The 15,893-nt window shown below is 43.3% G+C and overlaps 1 protein-coding gene across 2 annotated transcripts in view; it reads right to left on the bottom strand.

Annotated features, from left to right (window-relative positions):
* Positions 1-15,893, bottom strand: part of LOC123995195 (tyrosine-protein phosphatase non-receptor type 14-like) — a 110,124-nt gene that overhangs the window by 16,314 nt on the left and 77,917 nt on the right. For both annotated transcript variants that reach the window (XM_046298617.1, XM_046298618.1), the window contains exons 7-12: positions 4,947-5,034; positions 4,777-4,865; positions 4,486-4,573; positions 1,213-1,295; positions 878-938; positions 142-220 (exon numbers count right to left, since the gene is read on the bottom strand). In XM_046298617.1, the coding sequence (XP_046154573.1) occupies positions 142-220; positions 878-938; positions 1,213-1,295; positions 4,486-4,573; positions 4,777-4,865; positions 4,947-5,034 (488 nt within the window). The remainder of the gene's footprint in view (positions 1-141; positions 221-877; positions 939-1,212; positions 1,296-4,485; positions 4,574-4,776; positions 4,866-4,946; positions 5,035-15,893) is intronic.

Here is a 15,893-nt window from a genome sequence, read left to right as displayed (position 1 = left end):
GAGATGGAGCAGTGATTGTAACTGACGATATAAGTGAATGTTATTCAGTATAAAGGAGATATACGTCATACATGAGCACCATGTTGAACTCTAACCTACATGAAAATGTAAAAGTCATGGAAATGTGTTTTTGTCCAGTACCTTGAGAGCTCTGTGTGTCCTGGTAATGCTCTGCATACTGGGAGTGCATTGGCTGGAGGATACAGGACTGTGGCCGTGGCTAGAGAGAGCGAGAGAGAGAGGGGGAGAGAGAGAGAGAGAGAGAGAGAGAGAGAGAGAGAGAGAGAGAGAGAGAGAGAGAGAGAGAGAGAGAGAGAGATGAGAGAGAGAGAGAGAGAGACAGAGAGAGAGAGAGACAGAGAGAGATGGAGAGAAAGAGAGAGATGGAGAGAAAGAGACAGAGAGAGAGGGAGACAGAGAGAGAGATGGAGAGAGAGAGAAGTTAATTCAAACCTGTGATCTAAGGGGTCTCCCACAGTGGACTGTGGTCCTCCAGAGAGTCTGATTTGGACTGTACCACCATTGTGCCACATATAGCCTCCTCATTGTCCCACCAGCAGGGCGGGAGAGAGGAAAATCACTGACTCTATTGTCAGTCACATCGGAAACGCAACGCCCCAACAACGCCCACACAACACTCAAACAACGCCCTAACCACCCACCACCACCACCGCCTGGGTTAGGGCTGATAGAGAGGGGCTTTAAATCATCCTTCATTCTGAATTCAAACTTTAACCCTATAATACACAAGCTACTCTACAGAGCTCAACCAGTGGCAAGCAAAGATGGCAAGGAACTTCTATTGCATTTCTAATTAATATATCTAACGTGCAAGAGGAGCCAAACAAACGAGACATGACTGAGTGATTGACAGTACCAGAGAGAGGCGGTGGGTCCAGGTGGGGCGCCTCCTGATAGGTGCAGGGGAGTGGGCGGGTCTAAGGGGAGAGAGACAGAGAGAGAGAGAGAGAGAGAGAGAGAGAGAGAGAGAGAGAGAGAGAGAGAGAGAGAGAGAGAGAGAGAGAGAGAGAGAGAGAAAGAGAAAGAGAGACAGAGAAAAAGTAGATAATGCTGATTTATTGGCACATTGAACCATAGTTATAAGACTCAGGGGATAGTGCTAAAACAATGACGTCCTATCTGAATTCTGCCATCTTCATGCACGTTCGCCACTGTGGAAACCTGACAGTATAACCTAATGTTAAGACTCACTCTGCACAGATCTTGTTCTGTTTGTAGAACTTGTGTCTGGCCGTGAAGAGCCGAGCGATGTACTTGGACAGCTCTATGTCATCCTGTGGACACACAACACGTGTACACAATGTCAACACACAACACATGTACACAATGTCAACACATGTACACAATGTCAACACACAACACATGTACACAATGTCAACACATGTACACAATGTCAACACACAACACATGTACACAATGTCAACACACAACACACAACACATGTACACAATGTCAACACATGTAAACAATGTCAACACACAACACATGTACACAATGTCAACACATGTAAACAATGTCAACACACAACACATGTACACAATGTCAACACATGTACACAATGTCAACACACCACGACAGACAATACATGTGCACAATGTCAACACACAACACATGTACACAATGCAACACACGTACACAATGTCAACACACCACGACACACAACACATGTACACAATGTCAACACACAACACATGTACACAATGTCAACACACATACACATGTACACAATGTCAACACACATACACATGTACACAATGTCAACACACAACACATGTACACAATGCAACACACATACACATGTACACAATGTCAACACACATACACATGTACACAATGCAACACACATACACATGTACACAATGTCAACACACATACACATGTACACAATGTCAACACACAACACATGTGCACAATGCAACACACATACACATGTACACAATGTCAACACATGTACACAATGTCAACACACAACACATGTACACAATGTCAACACATGTACACAATGTCAACACACAACACATGTACACAATGTCAACACACAACACATGTACACAATGTCAACACATGTAAACAATGTCAACACACAACACATGTACACAATGTCAACACATGTAAACAATGTCAACACACAACACATGTACACAATGTCAACACATGTACACAATGTCAACACACCACGACAGACAATACATGTGCACAATGTCAACACACAACACATGTACACAATGCAACACACGTACACAATGTCAACACACCACGACACACAACACATGTACACAATGTCAACACACAACACATGTACACAATGTCAACACACATACACATGTACACAATGTCAACACACATACACATGTACACAATGTCAACACACAACACATGTACACAATGCAACACACATACACATGTACACAATGTCAACACACATACACAATGCAACACACATACACATGTACACAATGTCAACACACATACACATGTACACAATGTCAACACACAACACATGTACACAATGCAACACACATACACATGTACACAATGTCAACACACATACACATGTACACAATGTCAACACACATACACATATACACAATGTCAACACACATACACATGTACACAATGTCAACACACAACACATGTACACAATGCAACACACATACACATGTACACAATGTCAACACATGTACACAATGTCAACACACAACACATGTACACAATGTCAACACATGTACACAATGTCAACACACAACACATGTACACAATGTCAACACATGTAAACAATGTCAACACACAACACATGTACACAATGTCAACACATGTACACAATGTCAACACACCACGACAGACAATACATGTGCACAATGTCAACACACAACACATGTACACAATGCAACACACGTACACAATGTCAACACACCACGACACACAACACATGTACACAATGTCAACACACAACACATGTACACAATGCAACACACATACACATGTACACAATGTCAACACACATACACATGTACACAATGTCAACACACATACACATATACACAATGTCAACACACAACACATGTACACAATGCAACACACCACGACACACAACACATGTACACAATGTCAACACACAACACACGTACACAATGTCAACACACCACGACACACAACACATGTACACAATGTCAACACACAACACACGTACACAATGTCAACACACCACGACACACAACACATGTACACAATGTCAACACACAACACACGTACACAATGTCAACACACCACGACACACAACACATGTACACAATGTCAACACACATACACATGTACACAATGTCAACACACATACACATGTACACAATGTCAACACACATACACATGTACACAATGTCAACACACAACACAAGTACACAATGTCAACACACATACACATGTACACAATGTCAACACACGTACACAATGTCAACACACCACGACACACAACATATGTACACAATGTCAACACACCACGACACACAACACATGTACACAATGTCAACACACAACACACGTACACAATGTCAACACACCACGACACACAACACATGTACACAATGTCAACACACGTACACAATGTCAACACACAACACAAGTACACAATGTCAACACACAACACATGTACACAATGTCAACACACAACACATGTACACAATGTCAACACACAACACATGTACACAATGTTAACACACATACACATGTACACAATGTCAACACACATACACATGTACACAATGTCAACACACATACACATGTACACAATGTCAACACACGTACACAATGTCAACACACAACACAAGTACACAATGTCAACACACATACACATGTACACAATGTCAACACACGTACACAATGTCAACACACGTACATAATGTCAACACACAACACATGTACACAATGTCAACACACAACACATGTACATAATGTCAACACACATACACATGTACACAATGTCAACACACAACACACAACACAATGTCAACACACAACACATGTACACAATGTCAACACACGTTCACAATGTCAACACACAACACAAGTACACAATGTCAACACACGTACACAATGTCAACACGCCACAACACACAACATCAACATCTCAGCTTCTTTATTGGAGGGTTACACACAACATCAACATCTCAGCTTCTTTATTGGAGGGTTACACACAACATCAACATCTCAGCTTCTTTATTGGAGGGTTACACACAACATCAACATCTCAGCTTCTTTATTGGAGGGTTACACACAACATTGGGTGTTATGACTGGCACATTCAGAAATGATTTTGATTGTATAATGTGATACAAATGGCAAATATTTTCCAAAAGGGAAACCTCCTCACCCCACATCGTATCCGAGTGCGTGTGTGTGTGTGTGTGTGTATGTTTATTCGTGTCCCGTGAGACGGCCTTTGTGTGTTCCGTTGTTAGATATGACACTCACCGTGTGAAACATGATGGTGTCATCTTTACTGGTTATCTCTACTGTGATGGCCGACTTGTTGTGCGCTATGTTACCAATGTCTTTCCATCTGTAGCACACACACACACACACACACACACAATGCATGTGCACAGATACACAGGCACGCACGCACACCCACAAATAAACACACACACCCACACAGAGACACATTTGCATACAGTTTAGTAGAGGTTAATGTTACTTCATTTCCTTTAGCAAGGCAAACCCAACCAATAGCAAAAGGTGTTGAGGGGTGACAGGAAGACCCACCTGTGGTGCATGATGGACCTGCCATTCCTGTGTTTGACGAAGACTCCGATGAAGGACACACCAATGAAGATGTCATTGGTGTAGGTGTCCTGTGAAAGACATACTTATGTATTAAAGTATGGGAAATCATGTAGTGGTGTGTGTGTGTGTGTGTGTGCATGTAGACACACCTTAGCAGCAAAGCTCTCCTGTCCAAAGCCATCCAGCTTCTCTACCTCCTTGATATAGAGCAACTCTGCTTCTGCAAGCTGCATTCGACTGAAACACACACACCATAAATATCACACACCCACACACAAAAACATGCACGCACACACACACAAATATAAACCAGTCTAAATTATAGGTTGCAATGACAGAAACCTACAAAATTGTTTAGCGACCTAATAGCTAGAATTGTTTATAATTTTCCCCATCTCTGGTGAGCACATCGGAGAAATGTAATATTGTTCAGGAAAGAGACAGGCCTCCGGTGTCAGCGGCTACATTCTTAGAGTGATTGTGTATGTTTTTGGATACATCCAACACAATCCAAAATGATTTGATTGAACCAATCAGTGATATAAGGACAGACAAATGGACTTCATTTGAAAGTAAACGTAGGCCTAAATGCAACTTTCTTTGCAATTTTCAAGTTAGACTACTGTTGAATGAACATGAGAATAACTGCTTATTAGCCCATTCAAACATGTAAAAGGTTATCAGTGCGCGTGTAACGAACTGTGCCCACAAACAATTTGTTAGTTTCCCACTAAAGTAAAACGTATTTAATTGAAAGCAATATTAATGAAAGCGCATGTTGCCGTACACAGAGATCATTCATATAATTGAATTTAAGCTTAGTTTTTATTTAAACAGTTTGATTACTTTTATTTAAACAGATATTTCACCTTTATTTAAACCACTTGGTGTAATTGAGATGAACATGTAATAAAAACATATTCAATGTTTTTTTTCTATCTCGATAAAACATTTCATCTCGTTAAAACGACAGGGCTGGCTAAAAACATGACGGGTCTTGTTTAATGAAACAATATCCTTTATTTCCATGTTATATCAAAACCATGTTCGCTATAACAAAACAAACCATCTCAAGCAACATATAGCCTAACAGAGCTAAACACAAAGGCCCTTTTTAATGAAACGACCACAGTGCATAGGGTATAGGCCTTTTATCCATCTCTTTAAATGCCTGTGTAGCTGGGTGATTTTATAGCCTGGAATATAATGACAAGAATAGAAAGATGGGACAAAAAAATATATAATCCCGATGTTGTCTGTCTGTCTGCCTGCCTGCCTGTCTGCCTGTCTGCCTGTCTGTCTGTCTGTCTGTCTGTCTGTCTGTCTGTCTGTCTGTCTGTCTGTCTGTCTGTCTGTCTGTCTGTCTGTCTGCCTGCCTGTCTGTCTGTCTGTCTGCCTGTCTGTCTGTCTGCCTGCCTGTCTGCCTGTCTGTCTGTCTGCCTGCCTGTCTGTCTGTCTGCCTGTCTGCCTGTCTGCCTGCCTGTCTGCCTGCCTGCCTGCCTGCCTGCCTGTCTGTCTGTCTGTCTGTCTGTCTGTCTGTCTGTCTGTCTGTCTGTCTGTCTGTCTGCCTGCCTGCCTGCCTGCCTGCCTGCCTGCCTGCCTGCCTGTCTGTCTGTCTGTCTGTCTGTCTGTCTGTCTGTCTGTCTGTCTGTCTGTCTGTCTGTCTGTCTGTCTGTCTGTTCCTACCCTGTACTATGATTTAGCCCTGATAACAGTGACATGAAAAACACAAGGCAGAGGCAACTCTAGCTGTCACACGTGCGCTGCCACGTTTACGCGTTCAACAAGGTGTATGAACGGGTCAACCTGTCTCCATTGACAGTCCATGTCAACTCAAGATGTCTTTTTAGGCACTAAGTGACACATTAGGTGACTGGGTGAGATGTATCAGTAGCTACGTTAGGCTCTATTTAGTCCCAATATCACCCCTTATACACACACATATCATAAAAATATCACGCGCACGCACGCACGCACGCACGCACGCACGCACGCACGCACGCACACACACACACACACACACACACACACACACACACACACACAGAATACTTATACAGCGCCTTCAGGAAGTATTCATACCCATGACATATTCAACATTTTGTTGTGTTACTGCCTGAATTCAAAATGGATTAAATTGCACATTTTTTCGTTACCCATATACACACAATACCCCATCTATTGAAAATTAAATACAGAAATATCGCATTTACATAAGTATTTACAATCCTGAGTCAATACAAGTTGGAATCACCTTTGGCAGCAATTACAGTTGTGAGCCTTTCAGGGTACGTATTTAAGAGCTTTGCACATCAGGATTGTACAATATTTGTCCATTATTCTTTATAAAATTCTTCAAGTTCTGTCAAGTTGGTTGTTGATCATTGCTAGACAGCCATTTTCAAGTAGTAGATTATCAAGCCAATTTAAATCAACACTGTAACTAGACCACTAAGGAACATTCAATGTCATCTTGGTAAGCAACTCCAGTGTATATATGGCCTTGTGTTCTAGGTTATTGTCCTGCTGAAAGGTGAATTTGTCTTCCAGTGTCTGTTGGAAAGAAGCCTGAACCAAGTTTTCCTCTAGGATTTTGCCTGTGCTTAGCTCTATTCCATTTATTTTTATCCTCAGAAACTCCCTTGCCAATGACAAGCATACCCATAATATGATGCAGCTACCACCATGCTAGAAAATATGAAGAGTAGTACTCAGGGATGTGTTGTATTTTCCCCATACATAACGCTTTGTATTCAGGACATGAGGTACATTTCTTTGACACATTTTTGGCAGTTTATTGCCTTATTGCCTTGTTTAAAAAAAAAAATTGTACAGGTTTCCTTCTTTTCCCTCTGTCATTGAGGTTAGTATTGTGGAGTAACTACAATGTTGTTGGTCCATCCTCAGTTTTCCCATAACTTCAGCCATTAAACTCTGTAACTGTTTTAAAGTCACCTTTGGCCCCATGGTGAAATCCCTGAGTGGTTTCCTTCCTCTCCGGCAACTGAGTTAAGAAGGACACCTGCATCTTTGTAGTGACTGGGTGTATTGATAAACCATCCAAAGTGTAATTAATAACTTCACCATGCTCTAAGGGATATTTAATGTCTGTTTTTCCCCCCATCTACAAATAGGTGCCCTTTCTTTGCAAGGCATTGGAAAACCTCCCTGGACTTTGAGGTTGAATCTGTGTTTGAAATTCACTGCTTAACTGAGGGACCTTACAGATAATTGTATGTGTGGGGTATAGAGATGAGGAAGTCATTCAAGTCACACTATTTTTGAACACAGAGTGAGTCCATGCAACTTATTATGTGACTTGTTAAGAAACTTTTTTAATCCGGAACTTATTTAGGCTTGGCATAACAAAGGGGTTGAATACTTATTGACTCAAGACATTTCAGCTTTTCCTTTTTAATGAATTAGTAAAAATGTCTGAAAACATAATTCCACTTTGACATTATGGGTTATTGTGTGTAGGCCAGCGACACAAAATATATATGTAATACATTTTAAATTCAGGATGTAACACAACAAAATGTGGAAAAAGCCAAGGGGTGTGAATACTTTCTGAAGGCACTGAAACACTGCATTGCACTGAAACATTGGACCCCCCAAAAAAATATTTTAAGGGCCGGTCACATGCTTGGACCAGGTAACTCCTCATGAGACATGAGACATTGACACTGCTTATATCATTCTAATGATATACAATTTCAATGTATATGACATACAATCATTATACTAATATACACACAGGTGTTCTATTGTTCTATACAAATACTTAGAATAAGCAGTGGAGGGCCTCCCGCGTGGCGCAGTGGTCTAGGGCACTGCATCGCATTGTGTACATGTTCAAGCCCAGGCTCTGTCGCAGCCGGCCGTGCCCGGGATGTCCATGGGGCGACGCACAATTGCCCTAGCGCCATCCGGGTTAGGGAGGGTTTGGCCAGTAGGGATATCTTTGTCTCATCGCGCACTAGCGACCCCTGTGGCGGGTGCAGTGCACGCTAACCAGGTCGCCAGGTGCACTGTGTTTCCTCCGACACATTGGTGCGGCTGGCTTCTGGGTTGGATGCGCGCTGTGTTAAGAAGCAGTGCGGCTTAGTTGGGTTGTGTATCGGAGGACGCATGGCTTTCGACCTTCGTCTCTTCTGAGCCCATACGGGAGTTGTAGCGATGAGACAAGATAGTAACTACTAACAATTGGATACCACGAAATTGGGGAGAAAATGGGGTAAGCAGTGGACACATGAGCAGTGTAGTGTATAGTACACTCTTAGAAAAAGAACCTAAAAGAGAACCTAAAAGAGTTTTTCGACTGTCCCCATAGGAGAACCCTTTTTGGTTTTAGGTAGAACCCTTTTTATTCCATGTAGAATCCCTTCCTCAGAATTCTACATGGAACCCAAAAGGGTTCTTCCTAAAACCAAAAACGGTTCAATCTGGAACCAAAAATAGTTATATATCCTATGGTGATGGCCAAAGAACCCTTTTGGAACCCTTTTTCAAAGAGTGTGGGGCTTTGTAGTCTTTATGATAGTGTTATGAACAGGAAGCCTGTAGGAGCAGTGTAGTTTATAGTAGGGCTTTGTAGTCTTTATGATAGTGTTATGAACAGGAAGCCTGTAGGAGCAGTGTAGTTTATAGTAGGGCTTTGTAGTCTTTATGATAGTGTTATGAACAGGAAGCCTGTAGGAGCAGTGTAGTTTATAGTAGGGCTTTGTAGTCTTTATGATAGTGTTATGAACAGGAAGCCTGTAGGAGCAGTGTAGTTTATAGTAGAGCTTTGTAGTCTTTATGATAGTGTTATGAACAGGAAGCCTGTAGGAGCAGTGTAGTTTATAGTAGGGCTTTGTAGTCTTTATGATAGTGTTATGAACAGGAAGCCTGTAGGAGCAGTGTAGTTTATAGTAGAGCTTTGTAGTCTTTATGATAGTGTTATGAACAGGAAGCCTGTAGGAGCAGTGTAGTTTATAGTAGAGCTTTGTAGTCTTTATGATAGTGTTATGAACAGGAAGCCTGTAGGAGCAGTGTAGTTTATAGTAGAGCTTTGTAGTCTTTATGATAGTGTTATGAACAGGAAGCCTGTAGGAGCAGTGTAGTTTATAGTAGAGCTTTGTAGTCTTTATGATAGTGTTATGAACAGGAAGCCTGTAGGAGCAGTGTAGTTTATAGTAGAGCTTTGTAGTCTTTATGATAGTGTTATGAACAGGAATCCTGTAGGAGCAGTGTAGTTTATAGTAGAGGGCTTGGCAGACTGTAGGGTGGTGTTATGAACAGGAAGCCTGTAGGAGCAGTGTAGTTTATAGTAGAGGGCTTGGTAGACTGTAGGGTGGTGTTATTAACAGGAAGCCTGTAGGAGCAGTGTAGTTTATAGTAGGGCTTGGTAGACTGTAGGGTGGTGTTATGAACAGGAAGCCTGTAGGAGCAGTGTAGTTTATAGTAGAGGGCTTGGTAGACTGTAGGGTGGTGTTATTAACAGGAAGCCTGTAGGAGCAGTGTAGTTTATAGTAGGGCTTGGTAGACTGTAGGGTGGTGTTATGAACAGGAAGCCTGTAGGAGCAGTGTAGTTTATAGTAGAGGGCTTGGCAGACTGTAGGGTTGTGTTATTAACAGGAAGCCTGTAGGAGCAGTGTAGTTTATAGTAGGGCTTGGTAGACTGTAGGGTGGTGTTATGAACAGGAAGCCTGTAGGAGCAGTGTATTTTATAGTAGGGGGCTTGGTAGACTGTAGGGTGGTGTTATTAACAGGAAGCCTGTAGGAGCAGTGTAGTTTATAGTAGGGCTTGGTAGACTGTAGGGTGGTGTTATGAACAGGAAGCCTGTAGGAGCAGTGTAGTTTATAGTAGGGCTTGGTAGACTGTAGGGTGGTGTTATTAACAGGAAGCCTGTAGGAGCAGTGTAGTTTATAGTAGGGCTTGGTAGACTGTAGGGTGGTGTTATGAACAGGAAGCCTGTAGGAGCAGTGTAGTTTATAGTAGAGGGCTTGGCAGACTGTAGGGTGGTGTTATGAACAGGAAGCCTGTAGGAGCAGTGTAGTTTATAGTAGAGGGCTTGGTAGACTGTAGGGTGGTGTTATTAACAGGAAGCCTGTAGGAGCAGTGTAGTTTATAGTAGGGCTTGGTAGACTGTAGGGTGGTGTTATGAACAGGAAGCCTGTAGGAGCAGTGTAGTTTATAGTAGAGGGCTTGGCAGACTGTAGGGTTGTGTTATTAACAGGAAGCCTGTAGGAGCAGTGTAGTTTATAGTAGGGCTTGGTAGACTGTAGGGTGGTGTTATGAACAGGAAGCCTGTAGGAGCAGTGTATTTTATAGTAGGGGGCTTGGTAGACTGTAGGGTGGTGTTATTAACAGGAAGCCTGTAGGAGCAGTGTAGTTTATAGTAGGGCTTGGTAGACTGTAGGGTGGTGTTATGAACAGGAAGCCTGTAGGAGCAGTGTAGTTTATAGTAGGGCTTGGTAGACTGTAGGGTGGTGTTATTAACAGGAAGCCTGTAGGAGCAGTGTAGTTTATAGTAGGGCTTGGTAGACTGTAGGGTGGTGTTATTAACAGGAAGCCTGTAGGAGCAGTGTAGTTTATAGTAGAGGGCTTGGTAGACTGTAGGGTGGTGTTATGAACAGGAAGCCTGTAGGAGCAGTGTAGTTTATAGTAGGGCTTGGTAGACTGTAGGGTGGTGTTATTAACAGGAAGCCTGTAGGAGCAGTGTAGTTTATAGTAGGGCTTGGTAGACTGTAGGGTGGTGTTATGAACAGGAAGCCTGTAGGAGCAGTGTAGTTTATAGTAGGGCTTGGTAGACTGTAGGGTGGTGTTATTAACAGGAAGCCTGTAGGAGCAGTGTAGTTTATAGTAGGGCTTGGTAGACTGTAGGGTGGTGTTATTAACAGGAAGCCTGTAGGAGCAGTGTAGTTTATAGTAGGGCTTGGTAGACTGTAGGGTGGTGTTATGAACAGGAAGCCTGTAGGAGCAGTGTAGTTTATAGTAGGGCTTGGTAGACTGTAGGGTGGTGTTATTAACAGGAAGCCTGTAGGAGCAGTGTAGTTTATAGTAGAGGGCTTGGTAGACTGTAGGGTGGTGTTATGAACAGGAAGCCTGTAGGAGCAGTGTAGTTTATAGTAGAGGGCTTGGTAGACTGTAGGGTGGTATTATGAACAGGAATCCTGTAGGAGCAGTGTAGTTTATAGTAGAGGGCTTGGTAGACTGTAGGGTGGTGTTATTAACAGGAAGCCTGTAGGAGCAGTGTAGTTTATAGTAGAGGGCTTGGTAGACTGTAGGGTGGTGTTATGAACAGGAAGCCTGTAGGAGCAGTGTAGTTTATAGTAGAGGGCTTGGTAGACTGTAGGGTGGTGTTATGAACAGGAAGCCTGTAGGAGCAGTGTAGTTTATAGTAGGGCTTGGTAGACTGTAGGGTGGTGTTATGAACAGGAAGCCTGTAGGAGCAGTGTAGTTTATAGTAGAGGGCTTGGCAGACTGTAGGGTGGTGTTATGAACAGGAAGCCTGTAGGAGCAGTGTAGTTTATAGTAGAGGGCTTGGTAGACTGTAGGGTGGTGTTATTAACAGGAAGCCTGTAGGAGCAGTGTAGTTTATAGTAGGGCTTGGTAGACTGTAGGGTGGTGTTATGAACAGGAAGCCTGTAGGAGCAGTGTAGTTTATAGTAGAGGGCTTGGCAGACTGTAGGGTGGTGTTATTAACAGGAAGCCTGTAGGAGCAGTGTAGTTTATAGTAGGGCTTGGTAGACTGTAGGGTGGTGTTATGAACAGGAAGCCTGTAGGAGCAGTGTATTTTATAGTAGGGGGCTTGGTAGACTGTAGGGTGGTGTTATTAACAGGAAGCCTGTAGGAGCAGTGTAGTTTATAGTAGGGCTTGGTAGACTGTAGGGTGGTGTTATGAACAGGAAGCCTGTAGGAGCAGTGTAGTTTATAGTAGGGCTTGGTAGACTGTAGGGTGGTGTTATTAACAGGAAGCCTGTAGGAGCAGTGTAGTTTATAGTAGGGCTTGGTAGACTGTAGGGTGGTGTTATTAACAGGAAGCCTGTAGGAGCAGTGTAGTTTATAGTAGAGGGCTTGGTAGACTGTAGGGTGGTGTTATGAACAGGAAGCCTGTAGGAGACAGTGTAGTTTATAGTAGGGCTTGGTAGACTGTAGGGTGGTGTTATTAACAGGAAGCCTGTAGGAGCAGTGTAGTTTATAGTAGGGCTTGGTAGACTGTAGGGTGGTGTTATGAACAGGAAGCCTGTAGGAGCAGTGTAGTTTATAGTAGGGCTTGGTAGACTGTAGGGTGGTGTTATTAACAGGAAGCCTGTAGGAGCAGTGTAGTTTATAGTAGGGCTTGGTAGACTGTAGGGTGGTGTTATTAACAGGAAGCCTGTAGGAGCAGTGTAGTTTATAGTAGGGCTTGGTAGACTGTAGGGTGGTGTTATGAACAGGAAGCCTGTAGGAGCAGTGTAGTTTATAGTAGGGCTTGGTAGACTGTAGGGTGGTGTTATTAACAGGAAGCCTGTAGGAGCAGTGTAGTTTATAGTAGAGGGCTTGGTAGACTGTAGGGTGGTGTTATGAACAGGAAGCCTGTAGGAGCAGTGTAGTTTATAGTAGAGGGCTTGGTAGACTGTAGGGTGGTATTATGAACAGGAATCCTGTAGGAGCAGTGTAGTTTATAGTAGAGGGCTTGGTAGACTGTAGGGTGGTGTTATTAACAGGAAGCCTGTAGGAGCAGTGTAGTTTATAGTAGAGGGCTTGGTAGACTGTAGGGTGGTGTTATGAACAGGAAGCCTGTAGGAGCAGTGTAGTTTATAGTAGAGGGCTTGGTAGACTGTAGGGTGGTGTTATGAACAGGAAGCCTGTAGGAGCAGTGTAGTTTATAGTAGGGCTTGGTAGACTGTAGGGTGGTGTTATGAACAGGAAGCCTGTAGGAGCAGTGTAGTTTATAGTAGAGGGCTTGGTAGACTGTAGGGTGGTATTATGAACAGGAATCCTGTAGGAGCAGTGTAGTTTATAGTAGAGGGCTTGGTAGACTGTAGGGTGGTGTTATTAACAGGAAGCCTGTAGGAGCAGTGTAGTTTATAGTAGAGGGCTTGGTAGACTGTAGGGTGGTGTTATGAACAGGAAGCCTGTAGGAGCAGTGTAGTTTATAGTAGAGGGCTTGGTAGACTGTAGGGTGGTGTTATGAACAGGAAGCCTGTAGGAGCAGTGTAGTTTATAGTAGGGCTTGGTAGACTGTAGGGTGGTGTTATTAACAGGAAGCCTGTAGGAGCAGTGTAGTTTAGAGTAGAGGGCTTGGTAGACTGTAGGGTGGTGTTATTAACAGGAAGCCTGTAGGAGCAGTGTAGTTTATAGTAGAGGGCTTGGTAGACTGTAGGGTGGTGTTATTAACAGGAAGCCTGTAGGAGCAGTGTAGTTTATAGTAGAGAGCTTGGTAGACTGTAGGGTGGTGTTATTAACAGGAAGCCTGTAGGAGCAGTGTAGTTTATAGTAGAGGGCTTGGTAGACTGTAGGGTGGTGTTATTAACAGGAAGCCTGTAGAAGCAGTGTAGTTTATAGTAGGGCTTGGTAGACTGTAGGGTGGTGTTATGAACAGGAAGCCTGTAGGAGCAGTATAGTTTATAGTAGGGCTTGGCAGACTGTAGGGTGGTGTTATTAACAGGAAGCCTGTAGGAGCAGTGTAGTTTATAGTAGGGCTTGGTAGACTGTAGGGTGGTGTTATTAACAGGAAGCCTGTAGGAGCAGTGTAGTTTATAGTAGAGGGCTTGGTAGACTGTAGGGTGGTGTTATTAACAGGAAGCCTGTAGGAGCAGTGTAGTTTATAGTAGAGGGCTTGGTAGACTGTAGGGTGGTGTTATTAACAGGAAGCCTGTAGGAGCAGTGTAGTTTATAGTAGAGGGCTTGGTAGACTGTAGGGTGGTGTTATTAACAGAAAGCCTGTAGGAGCAGTGTAGTTTATAGTAGACGGCTTGGTAGACTGTAGGGTGGTGTTATTAACAGGAAGCCTGTAGGAGCAGTGTAGTTTATAGTAGAGGGCTTGGTAGACTGTAGGGTGGTGTTATGAACAGGAAGCCTGTAGGAGCAGTGTAGTTTATAGTAGGGCTTGGTAGACTGTAGGGTGGTGTTATTAACGAAGCCTGTAGGAGCAGTGTAGTTTATAGTAGGGCTTGGTAGACTGTAGGGTGGTGTTATGAACAGGAAGCCTGTAGGAGCAGTGTAGTTTATAGTAGAGGGCTTGGCAGACTGTAGGGTGGTGTTATGAACAGGAAGCCTGTAGGAGCAGTGTAGTTTATAGTAGAGGGCTTGGTAGACTGTAGGGTGGTGTTATTAACAGGAAGCCTGTAGGAGCAGTGTAGTTTATAGTAGGGCTTGGTAGACTGTAGGGTGGTGTTATGAACAGGAAGCCTGTAGGAGCAGTGTAGTTTATAGTAGAGGGCTTGGCAGACTGTAGGGTGGTGTTATTAACAGGAAGCCTGTAGGAGCAGTGTAGTTTATAGTAGGGCTTGGTAGACTGTAGGGTGGTGTTATGAACAGGAAGCCTGTAGGAGCAGTGTATTTTATAGTAGGGGCTTGGTAGACTGTAGGGTGGTGTTATTAACAGGAAGCCTGTAGGAGCAGTGTAGTTTATAGTAGGGCTTGGTAGACTGTAGGGTGGTGTTATGAACAGGAAGCCTGTAGGAGCAGTGTAGTTTATAGTAGGGCTTGGTAGACTGTAGGGTGGTGTTATTAACAGGAAGCCTGTAGGAGCAGTGTAGTTTATAGTAGGGCTTGGTAGACTGTAGGGTGGTGTTATTAACAGGAAGCCTGTAGGAGCAGTGTAGTTTATAGTAGAGGGCTTGGTAGACTGTAGGGTGGTGTTATGAACAGGAAGCCTGTAGGAGCAGTGTAGTTTATAGTAGGGCTTGGTAGACTGTAGGGTGGTGTTATTAACAGGAAGCCTGTAGGAGCAGTGTAGTTTATAGTAGGGCTTGGTAGACTGTAGGGTGGTGTTATGAACAGGAAGCCTGTAGGAGCAGTGTAGTTTATAGTAGGGCTTGGTAGACTGTAGGGTGGTGTTATTAACAGGAAGCCTGTAGGAGCAGTGTAGTTTATAGTAGGGCTTGGTAGACTGTAGGGTGGT

Source organism: Oncorhynchus gorbuscha, linkage group LG14 (genome assembly GCF_021184085.1).
Source record: "Oncorhynchus gorbuscha isolate QuinsamMale2020 ecotype Even-year linkage group LG14, OgorEven_v1.0, whole genome shotgun sequence".
Lineage (NCBI taxonomy): Eukaryota > Metazoa > Chordata > Actinopteri > Salmoniformes > Salmonidae > Oncorhynchus > Oncorhynchus gorbuscha.
The sequence above is the reverse complement of the archived record's forward strand: the minus strand, read 5'-3'. Positions and strand labels throughout refer to the sequence as shown.